The sequence below is a fragment of the Cryptomeria japonica genome, chromosome 7 (assembly GCF_030272615.1).
Source record: "Cryptomeria japonica chromosome 7, Sugi_1.0, whole genome shotgun sequence".
Taxonomy (NCBI): domain Eukaryota; kingdom Viridiplantae; phylum Streptophyta; class Pinopsida; order Cupressales; family Cupressaceae; genus Cryptomeria; species Cryptomeria japonica.
The window spans coordinates 7533382-7550743 of record NC_081411.1 but is presented as its reverse complement, the minus strand read 5'-3'; the positions used below and the strand labels follow the sequence as shown (position 1 = coordinate 7550743).

The 17362-nt window shown below is 33.7% G+C and overlaps 1 protein-coding gene across 1 annotated transcript; it reads right to left on the bottom strand.

The window, feature by feature from the left end:
* Positions 1-11876: 11876 nt before the first annotated feature.
* LOC131030838 (disease resistance protein Roq1-like) lies at positions 11877-17128 on the bottom strand. The gene is made up of 5 exons (XM_057961763.2): positions 16376-17128; positions 15179-16259; positions 14805-15053; positions 12664-13530; positions 11877-12454 (listed from the first exon to the last, which is right to left on the bottom strand). The coding sequence occupies exons 1-5, from the start codon at positions 16879-16881 to the stop codon at positions 11957-11959; spliced, it is 3201 nt and encodes a 1066-aa protein (XP_057817746.2). The 5' UTR covers positions 16882-17128; the 3' UTR covers positions 11877-11956.
* Between the last annotated feature and the right edge of the window lie 234 nt (positions 17129-17362).

The following is a 17362-nucleotide window of genomic DNA, read 5'->3' as shown; positions in this document are numbered from 1 at the left end:
CTCCTAGATCTTCCGCAAAATGCAACATGCTACGAGTTCTTGGCAAAACAACTTTGGATCCCCGCGTATGATATCCCCAAAACTGAAATGATATGTCACCTAGTTGGCTCTGAATCCCCATGGTACGGTGAGTTCTTAACTTACCTACGTGACCACACCCTTCCCCCCAACCAATCCAGTAACCAACAAAAAAACTTCATCTGCCAAACCGCTCGATACAACATCATTACCGACACCCTATACCAATGAAGTCTTGTTGGTACTCTCCTTCGATATCTAGAACAAGACAAGATAACAAAGGCCTTGGAAGAGGTACATGAAGGAATTTGTGAGGCTCACTCAAGTGGTCCTTCCTTAGCAAAGAAAATCATGTGCGCTAGATACTATTGGCCATCCATGGAAAAAGACTCCTACTATTTTGTCAAAAAATGCAAGAAGTGCCAAGTTCACGGAGATCGGATACATGCACCAGCACATGAGTTACAACCAATCACAACACCATGGCCCTTTTGTCAATGGGGACTTGACCTTGTGGGTAAAATCCATCCATCCTCATCCAACGGCCATAAATTTATCATTATCGCCACCGAATACTTCACAAAGTGGATCGAAGCCATTCCACTTACCCAAGTCACTGACAAGCAAATCACCTCATTCATCCTTAATTACATCATCTACTAGTATGGTGTACCCATGTCCATCATCACACATAACGGTCTTCCTTTTAAAAATCAGGATGTTCGTGATCTTTGCGAGATGTTTCACATCCAACACTTCTTTTTCACCCCCTATTACCCACAAGGCAATGGTCAAGCCGAAGCATAAAATAAGAACATATTGAGAATCCTAAAAAAGATGGTCAATGATGTTGGCCATGATTGGCACGTTCAATTAAATCCAGCACTATGGGTGTATCAAACTAGCATTTAACCCTTACAAGCGCAACCCCCTACTCACTGGTCTATGGAGCAGAAGCCATCCTTGCTATTGAGGTTGAGATACAATCTCTATGGGTTTCCTTGCACAATCTGATAGATGATGAAGCATACCAAGTCTCACGTCTTTAGGACTTGGAACTACTTGATGAAAGGCGACAAGATGCATACAACCACCTCAAAGCCTATCAGCAACGAATGAGAAGAAGCTATAATAATTGGGTTAAACCTCATATATTCGAGGTAGGTGATCTTATCTTAGGGAGAATTCTCGTAATCAACCAAATAGAGAACATCAGGGCAAGTTTGAATCAAACTGGTTGGGTCCATATATTATCACTATTGTATTTGGGTTTGGGGCATATCAGTTGGCAAATTTTGAAGGGGAACCACTAGAAGATCCAATCAACAAGATGCACCTCAAATGGTTTCATACATAAGCTATACAGAGCATCATACTCCCTTACATACCAGAAAAACACCAAAAACATTCAGAAAAATGTCTTGAAGAAAATTTTAAAAAATCAAGAAAATAGTAAAGAAAAACCATTTATCCAAATGGTGAAAACCACTATGGTGGCACCTTGGGTAAGTAGGATAGTGAAAACTTGGCAAACAGGCACCACTTGTAAAAGCTATGGCGCCATTGTCTTTCAAACTTGTTGCGATCACATCCATTGCATCCATCATTCAAACCATGGCTTGTTATTGATTTGCAATCAGGGTTAGTATTTCATGTGTCTTGCATCCTGCTTTTCATAGTGATGTCTAAACTGGGGGGGATACTCTTAACTTATTGATGGAAGTGGATTCTATATTACTTGTGATTCATTGAGTTCTTCATTCAACATTGGCTGGAAATAATACCAAAAACATTAAAAAACACCCACAAAATTCAAAAACATTCAAAACACTCACAAAATCCAAAAACATGATAAAACATAAAAAATCAATCAAAAACGTTGCAACATATATTATTCTTTGTACATACACATCGCAAAAGACACCAAACAAACATTTTGAGCTACCCACATATTGATCACTTATCAAATCAACTGATCAATCAAAATAGGTACACATAACTGTCTTAACAAGGATGCATCCTTCCTTACAAAACAAAGACATGGTAACATTTTCTTTGACAAGAAAATTTTGTTTAAGCTATCAAGTACTTGGTCAGTTTGCTCATTATTTATTCATTCATATCAAGTTCCTACGCTACTCTGGAATATCCACACATGATTAGAGTAGTCGAGATAGTTCCTAAATATCGTTTTGTTTACTATCTGCGAATTGTTCCAATGAAGCTCTAGGGCATGTACAAATGGTGTCTACTTGGGAAGTTCACTAAGATATGTGATCATATGCAAAATCGAGTCATGGATCACTATGGCTTATTCACTACTGCATATACCTCGACCATTTGCGTATGAACCAAAATGGAGTGTCATTTTTTCCTTATTATAAATGATTTCTTACAGGTGAAATGCTCCAAACTTGGTTCCTGCTACCTCAGCTAAGAACGATACTACCATCCTCGATGAGGAAAATATAGCACTATGAATACTCTATGAATCATCATTCCATCTCATCTATATATATTACATTTCATTGCATTCCACCCATCCATACATCCATATTGCTGCATATCATTCATACATAGTAATGACAATGGCTACTCTATTTTACTCATCTTCTTCCATAGGAATAGGTCCTCCATACCTTCTATCTAACATTGAATCACCCCCTCACCCTCCCCATCTCGATCATCAACATCACATACTCTACATCGTGTCCCATCAATCCAATCAAGCTACATTCATCACCGTCCATCTCTAACAGGAGGGGTTACACTTCCCATCCTCAGTCATCCTATAAGCCAAGCAAGTTACTTTGTCTACGTAGGCGCATCGACTCACACACACCTAGACTATCAACAGATGCTTTTTGATCAAGTATCTTCGGATCTCAACAGGTAATCGATTATGGCAATCCTAGACTACAATAGGTAATTATTATAATGACCTAGTCTCAATGGGACTGCTATGATTCACCATAAACAACCTACAATGCAAACACTATCAATTGATCAACCAATCAAACACAATCACAACAGACAATTACATCAATTGTCTAAGTCTCAATGAGTATTTTGCTTCAGATACCTTGACTTCATCGGGCAATTACATCAATTGTCTAAGTCACAATAGGTCACTTTAATTCACTTATTCAGACTTTATGCTGTTCAAGTGAACAACTGACGTCAACTGTCACACTTTGACTCAACCAGGGCAATTTCACTGATTGCACTAGATTGTCCAACCAATTTTGATCAATTGTATAGCATCAATCAAAAGCACAACACCGCATTTGCACGGTATCTCCTGCATGACCTAAGGGTACTCATTGGCTTCCCCTTTCTCCGTATTCACTATGTCTTCTCCCATTATTTCACCATTATTGCTAATTTCTTCTCTTCTACCTCCCCTCCACTTCTTGTTCTTTTTCGAGAGATAGCCCGATTTTTCAAAAATTCGGCCCATCTCTCATGGGGGCATACCACCCATTAAATTAACATTTATGGGGCATATTTCTTTGCACATATTTTTCTTTCTTTGAAACGACGCAATAAATCGTACTATCTCAAAGAGGGGCAAATGTAGTCACATAAATGTGTCCACTTAATTAAATGAATATTTACTATTTATTTGATTATTTAACACTTAATAATCAGTTAATTAAATATATTTAATTAATTCATCCTCAACCCCTTCTCCTATTAATTAAATAAATTATTGAATTATTAAATTAATTTGTTAAGCCACAATCAAAATCAATTAACTAAATAAAGCACATTTATTTAATTTAACCCCCTTTCCTCTTTTAAATAAATAATTAAAACATTTATTTAAATCCCTAAACTACCCCCCACTTGCATTCTCCTACAAATGCAAGTTGCACCTATTTAGTTGAAATAATGAATTTTATTTTAATTAAAATCCCATTTTCCCTCACCCACCAAACCCACTTGCATCCTAACCCCATTCTAAATTCTTCTAATCATTCCTAATTAGCCTAATCCATCTCCTAAATATTATCACATTTCTAAGCAACTTGAAGTCACTTCTCAAAGCCTCAAAGTCTTTGAAAAGCATTAAATGCTTTATGTATTCAACAAGTTAACCCCTAAAGTCTTCCAGAGCATTAATGTCTCTTGCATGACCATTTATGGTTAACTCAACTCACCCACATGGTTAGAGACTTTCCCTCTAACTCAACCTCCATTTAACTCATGGGTTTCTTCAAGCATTTATTGCTTTGACCATGGTTATCCTCACTAACTCTTGCACAAGAGTTTATCCATTGGATAAAAACATTATTCATTGGATAATGACTTTATTTATTCAACTGAAGCCTAACCTTAACGCTTAAGCTAACCTTCATGTCATTTCAAGAATTTAATGCTTCTTCCCTCTCCTCTCAAGCCATCTCATGTTGACATTTGTCATCTTGGGATTGGGTTGAAATCCCTCGCATAGATCATAAACCCATCAATCTCAGCCCTTGTTGAGATTACTCAATCTTAACCATCCATTTCTCTATTTTTCCTATAAATAGAGCCCATTCCAAATCCAAAAATCTTGTATGCATCTAATCTATAGTGAAATTTAAGAGAGCATTTTAGGAGCAAATCATAATCTACATTGTTATTTTGGTTAAAATCAATATAGCTTAATTAGGTGCTTTCTCATATCTAGTTTGTTTGCAATTTGAATCTTTTAATCATTTACATAAATCTTGAATCTCCATAAAACTTCCATAGTAGTGCAAAAAGCTTAGGGCTACACTCATGTGGAACTTGGAGAGGAGAGGAACAAGGGAGGAGCAGCCATGAACATGTTGGCAAGCATTTGGAGGAGTCTTGCGTCTTTCTTTTGTTTTTGCATGTTTTCCATTAAATGTTTGATATCTCTTTTGATATGCTTGTTTAGGATCATATTTCGTTTATGATACTAACATTAATGTTTGATTCTTGAGTCTTGTGTTTGTGTTTGTGTTCCTAACATTTTTTTTGTATAGCATCAATAATAGTTCAAAAGTAGTCTACAAGGACCAAAATTATGTTTAAAAAAATTTAAAATATTGTAGAAAAGTTCAAATTAAGGTACAATTGTTGAAAGGTCAATACTTGGATAGTTAATTTTTATAGATGCAAGAATCATCATCTTCCTATTTGATTTCATAAAAATAAATGTATTGATTATTTATATTTAAATACTCAACAACATTTAATTAATCAATTAATTTTTATTGGTGCAAGAATCTTCATCTTCTTATTTGATTTTATAAAATAAAATGCATCAATGTGAATTAATATTTTGAGATGTGGGGTTCAAAAGATGATTGCAATGTTTTTCTATTTTTTGTGGATAGTGTGCTTCAAGGATTCTTCCTCCAACATTTTGTAATGTGTTTCTTTTTTTTTCTTTTTTACTTGAAGAAAGCAACAAATAATTTCAGAATACATAGCACCATCAAATATAGTTTCAAAAACTAAAATTGCAACTAGTTGTAGAAGCAACATATAGCAAAGACAAAAATTTACAAAATATACAACACTAGAGTGTGATCCCAACCGTTGATGCGAAAAATTACACACAAGCAAAATCTGAAGCAAGAATAGCACCAATGATAACTTTAAGAAACCCCTCAAAAAAAAATATAAAATCTTGGCAAATTTTTATTTCTTTTGGATAAAAATTATAATTTTAAATGGAAAATCTTTAATTTTTGAAGAGAAAAGTATTAATTTTATTGATGATTTTTTTACATCAAAATAATTTGGTAGAAAATATTGGCAAATCTTAGAAAATAATATTAGTTTTCATTAATTACTATTGCGAATAATTTCCTTACAAAAAAATTTAATCTTGTAGAAAAGTAGAGGTGTGAGGTGGAAATCAATAATGAGTTTAAAGGGTAGACACTGCTTTATTTAGTTATTTCCATTAATTTAAATTAGTCTAATAGCCCTCTTTGTATTTTGTCATATAAAATGTACTTAAAATGTATAATACTCATGGAGCCCAAAATCATTTTTACACCATTGATTTCCATTGAGGTCAACAATTGAAAAACAACTCAATCCCCCATGAGCATTACAACTTGTAAGTACAATTTACCTCATGGAATGCAATGATGGACATTAGATTATATTTTGAATCATTGGTGGCAACTAAAGATTGTTGATAAAACTGTAAAGTAACTAATAATTATGATGTATTATTGGCAAATTAATTTAATTTTTTACAATAAATTATAAAATTTTGACGAATCTAATCCAATCATGTATTGAATATTTTGGTGAATCTTTGAGTTCAAAAATTTAATAAAATAAACTCTTTGGCAATTTAAATAGGACTAAAATAAAATTTTGTAAAAAAGTGGCGATTTAGGTCACCTAAAAAATTGAACTATTAGCCAAATTTTGATTTTCAAATTTTTAAAAATAGCCAATTGACAAATATTAGCCACTAAAAAAATCACTGAATAGCACATATACAACACCTTCTAATATCTCCCAAATATTTTGTAATGTTATATGCTTTTCTCCCAAAAAAGTCTACATAATCTTTCACCATTTGATGGTCCCAACCACAATGGATGAGAGTTTTTCAATAGCCAACTTTATAAATTCACCATGAAAATGATGGATGAGAGAATTTTTCAGAAACCAAATTTAAAAATTCACAACACATTTGAAATAATAGCTAAACCAATAATATACTAAATAATTTTGTATTGATCAAAGCTAAAAATAATAAAAAATTAGTAAGGAAATCAAAAGCAATCCCAAAAGGATTGTAGATGAAAGAAAAAACTACAAGGCTATCAAGATACCATCACAAAACTAGCAAGTTAAGCAGACTTACAGTTAACTAAAACAAATCAGCAACTAAAGATGTCATATACAACTAGTTGAAACAACCCAACTATTAAACATAGAAGTTAGAAACTCATTAGAAACTTATTATAAATGATTTCTTACAGGTGAAATGCTCCAAACTTGGTTCCTGCTACCTCAGCTAAGAGCGATACTAGCATGCTCGATGAGGAAAATATAGCACTATGAATACTCTATGAATCATCATTCCATCTCATCTATATATATTACATTTCATTGCATTCCACCAATCCATACATCCATATTGCTGCATATCATTCATATATAGTAATGACAATGGCTACTCTATTTTACTCATCTTCTTCCATAGGAATAGGTCCTCCATACCTTCTATCTAACATTGAATCCCCCCCCTCACCCTCCCCATCTCGATCATCAACATCACATACCCTACATCATGTCCCATCAATCCAATCAAGCCACATTCATCACCATCCATCTCTAACAGGAGGGGTTACACTTCCCATCCTCGGTCATCCTATAAGCCAAGCAAGTTACTTTGTCTACGTAGGCACATCGACTCACACACACCTAGACTATCAACAAATGCTTTTTGATCAAGTATCTTCGGATCTCAACAGGTAATCGATTATGACAATCCTAGACTACAACAGGTAATTATTATAATGACCTAGTCTCAACGGGACTGCTATGATTCACCATAAACACCTACAACGCAAACACAATCACAACAGACAATTACATCAATTGTCTAAGTCTCAAGGAGTATTTTGCTTCAGATACCTTGACTTCATCGGGCAATTACATCAATTGTCTAAGTCACAACAGGTCACTTTGATTCACTTATTCAGACTTTATCCTGTTCAAGTGAACAACTGACGTCAACTGTCACACTTTGACTCAACCAGGGCAATTTCACTGATTGCACTAGATTGTCCAACCAATTTTGATCAATTGTATAGCATCAATCAAAAGCACAACACCGCATTTGCACGGTATCTCTTGCATGACCTAAGGGTACTCATTGGCTTCCCCTTTCTCCATATTCACTATGTCTTCTCCCATTATTTCACCATTATTGCTAATTTCTTCTCTTCTACCTCCCCTCCACTTCTTGTTCTTTTTCGAGAGATAGCCCGATTTTTCAAAAATTCAGCCCATCTCTCGTGGGGGCATACCACCCATTAAATTAACATTTATGGGGCATATTTCTTCGCACATATTTTTCTTTCTTTGAAACAACGCGATAAACTGCACTGTCTCAAAGAGGGGCAAATGTAGTCACATAAATGTGTCCACTTAATTAAATGAATATTTACTATTTATTTAATTATTTAACACTTAATAATCAGTTAATTAAATATATTTAATTAATTCATCCTCAACCCCTTCTCCTATTAATTAAATAAATTATTGAATTATTAAATTAATTTGTTAAGCCACAATCAAAATCAATTAACTAAATAAAGCACATTTATTTAATTTAACCCCCTTTCCTCTTTTAAATAAATAATTAAAACATTTATTTAAATCCCTAAATTACCCCCCACTTGCATTCTCCTACAAATGCAAGTTGCACCTATTTAGTTGAAATAATGAATTTTGTTTTAATTAAAATCCCATTTTCCCTCACCCACCAGACCCACTTGCATCCTAACCCCATTCTAAATTCTTCTAATCATTCCTAATTAGCCTAATCCATCTCCTAAATATTGTCACATTTCTAAGCAACTTGAAGTCACTTCTCAAAGCCTCAAAGTCTTTGAAAAGCATTAAATGCTTTATGTATTCAACAAGTTAACCACTAAAGTTTTCCAGAGCATTAATGTCACTTGCATGACCATTTATGGCTCTTACATAACCATTTATGGTTAACTCAACTCACCCACATGGTTAGAGACTTTCCCTCTAACTCAACCTCCATTTAACTCATGGGTTTCTTCAAGCATTTATTGCTTTGACCATGGTTATCCTCACCAACTCTTGCACAAGAGTTTATCCATTGGATAAAAACATTATTCATTGGATAATGACTTTATTTATTCAACTGAAGCCTAACCTTAATGCTTAAGCTAACCTTCATGTCATTTGAAGCATTTAATTCTTCTTCCCTCTCCTCTCAAGCCATCTCATGTTGACATTTGTCATCTTGGGATTGGGTTGAAATCCCTCACATAGATCATAAACCCATCAATCTCGGCCCTTGTTGAGATTACTCAATCTTAACCATCCATTTCTCTATTTTTCCTATAAATAGAGCCCATTCCTTCATTCCAAATCCAGAAATCTTGTATGCATCTAATCTATAGTGAAATTTAAGAGAGCATTTTAGGAGCAAATCATAATCTACATTGTTATTTTGGTTAAAATCAATATAGCTTAATTAGGTGCTTTCTCATATCTAGTTTGTTTGCAATTTGCATCTTTTAATCATTTACATAAATCTTGAATCTCCATAAAACTTCCATAGTAGTGCAAAAAGTTTAGGGCTACACTCATGTGGAACTTGGAGAGGAGAGGAACAAGGGAGGAGTAGCCATGAACATGTTGGCAAGCATTTGGAGGAGTCTTGCATCTTTCTTTTGTTTTTGCATGTTTTCCATTAAATGTTTGATATCTCTTTTGATATGCTTGTTTAGGATCGTATTTCGTTTATGATACTAACATTAATGTTTGACTCTTGAGTCTTGTGTTTGTGTTTGTGTTCCTAACATTCTTTTTGTACAGCATCAATAATAGTTCAAAAATAGTCTACAAGGACCAAAATTATGTTTAAAAAAATTTAAAATATTGTAGAAAAGTTCAAATTAAGGTACAATTGTTGAAAGGTCAATACTTGGATAGTTAATTTTTATAGATGCAAGAATCATCATCTTCCTATTTGATTTCATAAAAATAAATGTATTGATTATTTTATATTTCAATACTCAACAACATTTAATTAATCAATTAATTTTTATTGATGCAAGAATCTTCATCTTCTTATTTGATTTTATAAAATAAAATGCATCAATGTGAATTAATATTTTGAGATATGGGGTTCAAAAGATGATTGCAATGTTTTTCTATTTTTTGTGGATAGTGTGCTTCAAGGAGGCTTCCTCCAACATTTTGTAATGTGTTTCTTTCTTTTTCTTTTTTACTTGAAGAAAGCAACAAATAATTTCAGAATACATAGCACCATCAAATATAGTTTCAAAAACTAAAATTGCAACTAGTTGTAGAAGCAACATATAGCAAAGACAAAAATTTACAAAATATACAACAATAGAGTGTGATCCCAAACGCTGATGCGAAAAATTACACACAAGCAAAATCAGAAGCAAGAATAGCACCAATGATAACTTTAACAAACCCCTCAAAAAAAAATATAAAATCTTGGCAAATTTTTATTTCTTTTGGATAAAAATTATAATTTTAAATGGCGAATCTTTAATTTTTTAAGAGAAAAGTATTAATTTTATTGGTGATTTTTTTACATCAAAATAATTGGGTAGAAAATATTGGCAAATCTTAGAAAATAATATTAGTTTTCATTAATTACTATTGTGAATAATTTCCTTACAAAAAAATTTAATCTTGTAGAAAAGTAGAGGTGTGAGGTGGAAGTCAATAATGAATTTAAAGGGTACACACTGCTTTATTTAGTTATTTCCATTAATTTAAATTAGTCTAATAGCCCTCTTTGTATTTTGTCATATAAAATGTACTTAAAATGTATAATACTCATGGAGCCCAAAATCATTTTTACACCATTGATTTCCATTGAGGTCAACAATTGAAAAACAACTCAATCCCCCATGAGCATTACAACTTGTAAGTACAATTTACCTCATGGAATGCAATGATGGACATTAGATTATATTTTGAATCATTGTTGGCAACTAAATATTGTTGATAAAACTGTAAAGTAACTAATAATTATGATGTATTATTGGCAAATTAATTTAATTTTTTACAATAAATTATAAAATTTTGACGAATCTAATTCAATCATGTATTGAATATTTTGGTGAATCTTTGAGTTCAAAAATTTAGTAAAATAAACTCTTTGGCAATTTAAATAGGACTAAAATAAAATTTTGTAAAAAAGTGGCGATTTAGGTCACCTAAAAAATTGAACTATTAGCCAAATTTTGATTTTCAATTTTTTAAAAATAGTCAATTGATGAATATTAGCCACTAAAAAAATCACTGAATAGCACATGTACAACACCTTCAAATATCTCCCAAATATTTTGTAATGTTATATGCTTTTCTCCCAAAAAAGTCTACATAATCTTTCACCATTTGATGGTCCCAACCACAATGGATGAGAGTTTTTCAATAGCCAACTTTATAAATTCACCATGAAAATGATGGATGAGAGAATTTTTCAGAAACCAAATTTAAAAATTCACAACACATTTGAAATAATAGCTAAACCAATAATATACTAAATAATTTTGTATTGATCAAAGCTAAAAATAATAAAAAATTAGTAAGGAAATCAAAAGCAATCCCAAAAGGATTGTAGATGAAAGAAAAATCTACAAGGCTATCAAGATACCATCACAAAACTAGCAAGTTAAGCAGACTTACAGTTAACTAAAACAAATCAGCAACTAAAGATGTCATATACAACTAGTTGAAACAACCCAACTATTAAACATAGAAGTTAGAAACTCATTACAATACAAAATACAAACAACTGCAACAACCAGCTAATGAAGCATAAGAAACTACTAGAGCTGCAGCCACCTAGCTCATTAATGTTATCACAAAAAAAAACTTAAAATTGATCTAATAGTAACCATTAAATTAATATTTTATAATTTAAATTTATAAAAAAATAATCTTTTTGAAATTTTTATTTGAACACTCCCAACATAATTAATCTAAACTACAAAATTTTATTTTAAAAATTAAAAATTAAAAGAAAAAAGAAAAATGTATGCTAGAACCAGTTTCAAAGATCCCATACAACAATGATTAAGGAAACTTTAGAAACAAAGAAGAGAGTTCCACAGGCAAAATATTAGAAATCAAATACTTCAATAAAACAAAGATGACGAGCTTTTGACAGTAAATAGTCAAAACAAATTGATCACACTTTTCAATGCTTTTGCTTTCGTTTTCGCTTTACCGCAGCATATGCTGCCAAGTTTGTTCTTGGTCTGTATAATCTATCAAAGACAGTTAAGGCTTTACCCTCTTCCCCAACTTTCACTGTGGCCTTAAACCCCTTCTTTATTGTGACATTACCATCTAGTCTACCTTCACTATGATGCTGGGTGAGTAAAACTGTAATTAGCATATCCCCTCCACCTCCACCTCCACCTCCACCGGATATCAAAAATTTGTCTTTAGGTTCAAATGTTATAAAAGTACAAGTCGATGGTTCAAATGTTATATAACCATAATTCGGTGTTACAAGCAAAGCATATATAGTGATTGCACTCGATGAGCTTTCAATCTTCAGTGTATACTTTCCTCTGTCTATCTCAGTTACTGCTTGGGCGCCGATCACCTTAGAAAAGAAATTTGCATTCAATTTGGACGATGCTCTATCCATTGACTTCTGTGCCAAAATGATTTTCTTTACCGACAGCTTCTGAAACAATTAAAATACCAGCTTAAAAAGAGAAGATTATAAATAATTGATAAAAACATTAAAGATAAAACATAAATTTTAAAATATGACTTAATAAAAGCAGAGCATTTATTTTCCCACTTTACGCAAAAGGAAAAGTCATTATCCACAGTAGATTAACTTTCTTTCCACTCAAAGTCAGTGATTGCGCGGACAAGTAGGAGTATTACCCTCAGTCCACATATGCAATTTCGTACCCATGCAAAATATCCATCCTCGGGCATTTCAATTAGCAGACTTTTCAATCCTGGCAACTCTTCCACCCCTTCGAAACTCTGCAGCTGAGGACATCCTCTGATCTTGATTGTCTCAAGACGAGGCAGATGCGCAAGGGTCGGCAACGATTTCAAATTGGAACAATCACACAGTCGAAGAGTATTCAGTCTCTGCAGTTGAACACATCCAACAATCGTTATTTCCTCCAGACTATGTAGATCTACAAGGGTCGGCAAGGATTTCAACACCCAACAGCTGTGTACTTTTAACACTTGAAGCTCTGTTAGCTTAGATAAACCTGATATTGTTTCCAATTTGAAACAAGAACTCACTTTAAGAAACTGAAGCCCTGATACAGTGGATAAATCTGATATTGTTTCTAAATTTGTACAGCTCTCCACTCTCAGTGTATTCAGTCTCTTTAGATGCTTTAATTCCATTTCTTTTAGATTTCCCAGCTGGTCAACTCTAAGCGTTCGAAGTCTGGGACACATCTCTCCACTGATTATCAACTTGGATGTCTGATGAAGATTAGCAAGGCGTATGGTTTCAAGGCTATCCATGCGGCTGCTTGTAGAAGAATCCACATTACCTTTGCTCAGGTCCAGCTCCTCACTGAAGTCGAAGTTCATACACGCCAAGCTCAATGATCTAAGCTTACTAAGTCGTCCAAGTGATTGGACGAAGGATGTTGTATCTGTGCTAGATTCTGAAAGAAATATATCCAATTCTTCCAAGTGAGTGAACTTTTCTATTAAATCTGGAAGCTTTTCCAAATAATTACTGCACCAAATGGATAACCTTCTCAATTGGAAAGTGGCCTGGCATTGACAGTTACTCTAAGAAATTAGACTTATATTTAATGAATTACATTCAAACATATAACTTACAAAATATTGATTGAACAGTTGAAAACTATTAAAAATATTTTTGTTATTGAATAAAGAGTTAAGATTTTGATTTTGAATTTTAAAAATATTTTTGTTAGAGTCGAGCTTAAATATTGATTTTCAATCTTAAAAGTATTTTGTACCCAATCTATTACACTGTATCAAAATAAAATAGCAAATTCATAAAATATTTATATGACAAATTTAATAACTTATTAAATTCTATATTATGTATATGTGTATATATATAAATTAAAAAACTATTATCATCTTGAAAACAATTTATATAAATATATTTATTCAAATTATAATTATTTAAAAATTGATTTTATTCAATATATAAATTTATATTTATTCATAAGTCACTATTATCATTGTTTGTCAAACTATACTTATAAAACACTTTATATATCCAAGTAATTTTTAATAAAAATAAATAATAAAACAATTTTTTTTATTTTTTTTATAAATTCTTTAATATTTAATAAATGAGTAGAACAAAAAAAACACTTAATCATTACCTTTAAGAAATGGAAGCAAAACCCTTTTCATCCATATTGTGCTTCAAATTGTCTCTTTGTTGCCAATTACAGGGGATTTCAAAGTACAGCAGCACAATTAGTTATTATTTGGATTACATCAAGTTTCAAATGTTTCAGCATAAAAAAAGATCTCATTTGCTTCAGGTAACTTCAAAGATATTTTAAATTCAGATTATAGCTGCAATACATGCTATCGTATGGCTTGTCCTTTTGTTGGCCAAGCTTGGTTATCCTCTGTATGTACAACAAGAGTGTGGTTGGAAACTTTGACAGTTTTATGTTGCACAAACAGTTTATGTAGTTGTATGACTGAAAACTTTGTTCTATATGACTGTTATTGTCTTTTAACTCGGCAGACTTTGTGCCCCTCTTCTTTGTAATTTTTTTTTTTCATTAATTCAATTTTTTTAAAAACTAATGCAATTGAAAAATAATACCACACTTTGTAGTCAAATAAATGAATCCAACGCGTCATTATTTCTATATCTAATATTAGTTGGATCTAGTGGAAAGAATTATAAAGTTCCTAATGGTTTATTTCTATATTCAGACTGTTGAGATTCTACACAAATGTTGAATCAACATTACTTTCTCGAAAGTATACGATCTTCAAAAAAAAATTCTGAAAGTAGACTTCATTTCCAGCAAAGAAAAGCAAAATACCTGGGTATAGGTCTGCAACTGTTGCTGAAATGTGCTCCACAATTCTTGCACAGACTCAATATGTAAACAGTGCAATTTCCGTAGAAGAATCCAGGATGGAATGTTAAAAAATGGTCCCCTCATTTCAAGCCACAGGAGATCAGTCTCAGCTATAAAAAAAGTAATAATTCCAAGGGACGAATCCTCGAATGAATGGAAGCACCTGCCGCCATTTGTTTCTGCAAGGATTTGTTGAAATCCTTTTGCTTCCTACATATAAGGATCGGGGTTAAGTGTGATTGGCTACAAAAATATTATAATAACACATAAATTGAAATGATTTTTCAAATGCTTTCTATAACTTTAATTGAAGAAAAAATGTGAAAAGAGAATACCATAGATCTCAGGAGTTCTGGTCGCCACAGGCGAGGAGGGCTCAACTCATCTGCTATTTGTCTTCCCAAATCGCGCAGGTGATCGTGCATCTCAAAATACTGGAAGTCGTCTGTACCGCTCACTTCTAGTAGGCATCTATCTTGCAGGGTTTGAACTGCATGCTCAGCGCTCCAGCCAGATGCCTTCCAGATTGTTATAGCGTTACTTTTCAAATTCCTTTTTCGTTTCTTATTGAAAAGACAAGCAATATCCAGGAATATCTGTTTCTCCTCTCCGTCCAGACCATCAAAGCTAATCCTGAGTCTTTGCATTATATCCTTGGGCTGAATTTTCTGAACTTTTTCCAATTCTTGCTCCCAATAATGCTCATCCCTACGATAAACATGGGCGCCCAAAACTATGAGTGAGAGGGGTAAACCTCCACAGAATTCCACGAAGCTTTCAATTAATTTCTCATATGCAGTGGGTGGATATCTGCACCCCTCAACACCGAAAGCGTGGCTACAGAAGAGCTCCTTAGCATCATCCTTATCCATTCCCTTCATCTTATAATGGATATCTGCATCCCTTAACATACTCTGGTCACGGGTTGTTAAAATTACCAGGCTGCTACATGTTAGCATGCCTTTAGGTATGAGGGCATCTAACTGGTCTTGATGATCAATATCATCAAGAATTATAAGGAAATGCAAATCCATATCCTCTACCCTACTCAAATTATCCTTCAGCCTTTCTATTCCTTCATAAACATTATTACGATCCCATTTATCGTGAAAGAGATCTTTCAAGAGCTGGCTTTGCAAGGAGTGCAAATCACTATTGGCATGTGATTCTCTCACATCGGAGAGAAAGCATGATTCATCGTAGCCTGAACGCTTCCTGTTAAAAAATTCTCTTGCGAGGGTGGACTTGCCAGACCCCCCCAGTCCGAAGATCCCTACCGTCCCCGCTGTCTCCGAACAAGAATTTTCAAAATCTTGGACTAGCTTACCAAGTCCAACCGGATAGTTCGCAACATGTAACGGTTTCCTCTTTCCCATTTCTTGCAGCACACGGGACACAATCTTTTCACACAAATCTCTGAAATCCAAGACCAGAAAACCTCTTTAAAAAGCTAAAATGAGTGTCATGTGCTTGAGAAAAAGGAAAAACATGATGAATCGTAATCGATACAAAACAAATGATAGTAATCTTACTTTTGATACTGGCTAAGTTCATAACCAGATATGTCTGCAGCACGTGCGAGGGCCTCTTTCCATGCACCCAACTTATCGAGATACCTGCCTTTCCTTTCGTAATCACGAAACGCTGCAGCATACTGTGACTTCTTGTTGTTCTGGATGTGGCGTAGCTCCCAGGGCTGGACATCGTAGAAGACAGGAATAAAGAGGGCATCCGTCTGTTGAAACATAAGAACAAGCTCGTCTAAACACCATGAGGACAACGCATATCCTTTAGAAAAAATTGCTATTTGCACAACTGATGAGCATATGCCATTTTTAATGGCAGACGTAATAGAATCTCCCCCTTCTATCTCTTCACGGTCTAGAAATGTCCGGCACCCTCTTTCCTTAAGAAGGTCATAGAGTTGTTTAGCAAGGGTTTCTTTGACGTCAGGGCCTCGGTGGCTGATGAAGGCATCATATAGTTTAAGAGATGCAACTGATCTTTCCTGAGAAGATGAGGAGGAGGAGGAAGCCATGAATGCAGGACTAGAATTGCAAAATGTATGAAACGCTTTTAATGCAGTGGGGTGGGTATGATATTCTTCTCGGAGACGACGAGGGAAAGTTGAAGGAAAAGAGAGATGTAGCAGCAGCTGCCAAAGGTGAGGAAAATTGGGCTCAGCTTTCACCCAAGAATGTCGATTAGAGAAAGCGTAATTGTGTCCGCCACTATAAGAATTATTCCGCCTATTGGGGACCACTAATGGCACAGGGTTGCAGGGTATCCGCTTTTATGTACGCTTGAAACTTTTCGTGACTCTACCAATTTACCGTTTGTGCGATTATGTTGGATTTAAATTGTTTATATTTTTGTAAATGGATAATATTGTTTAAAACTTTAACTTATTGAGAAGCATATACATACAAATTATTTAAGATTATTAATCAGACGCATTGTAAGCTTGGATATTAGATAATAGGAAGTACTAAATGTTGATTTAAAAGAAATTTTTATTT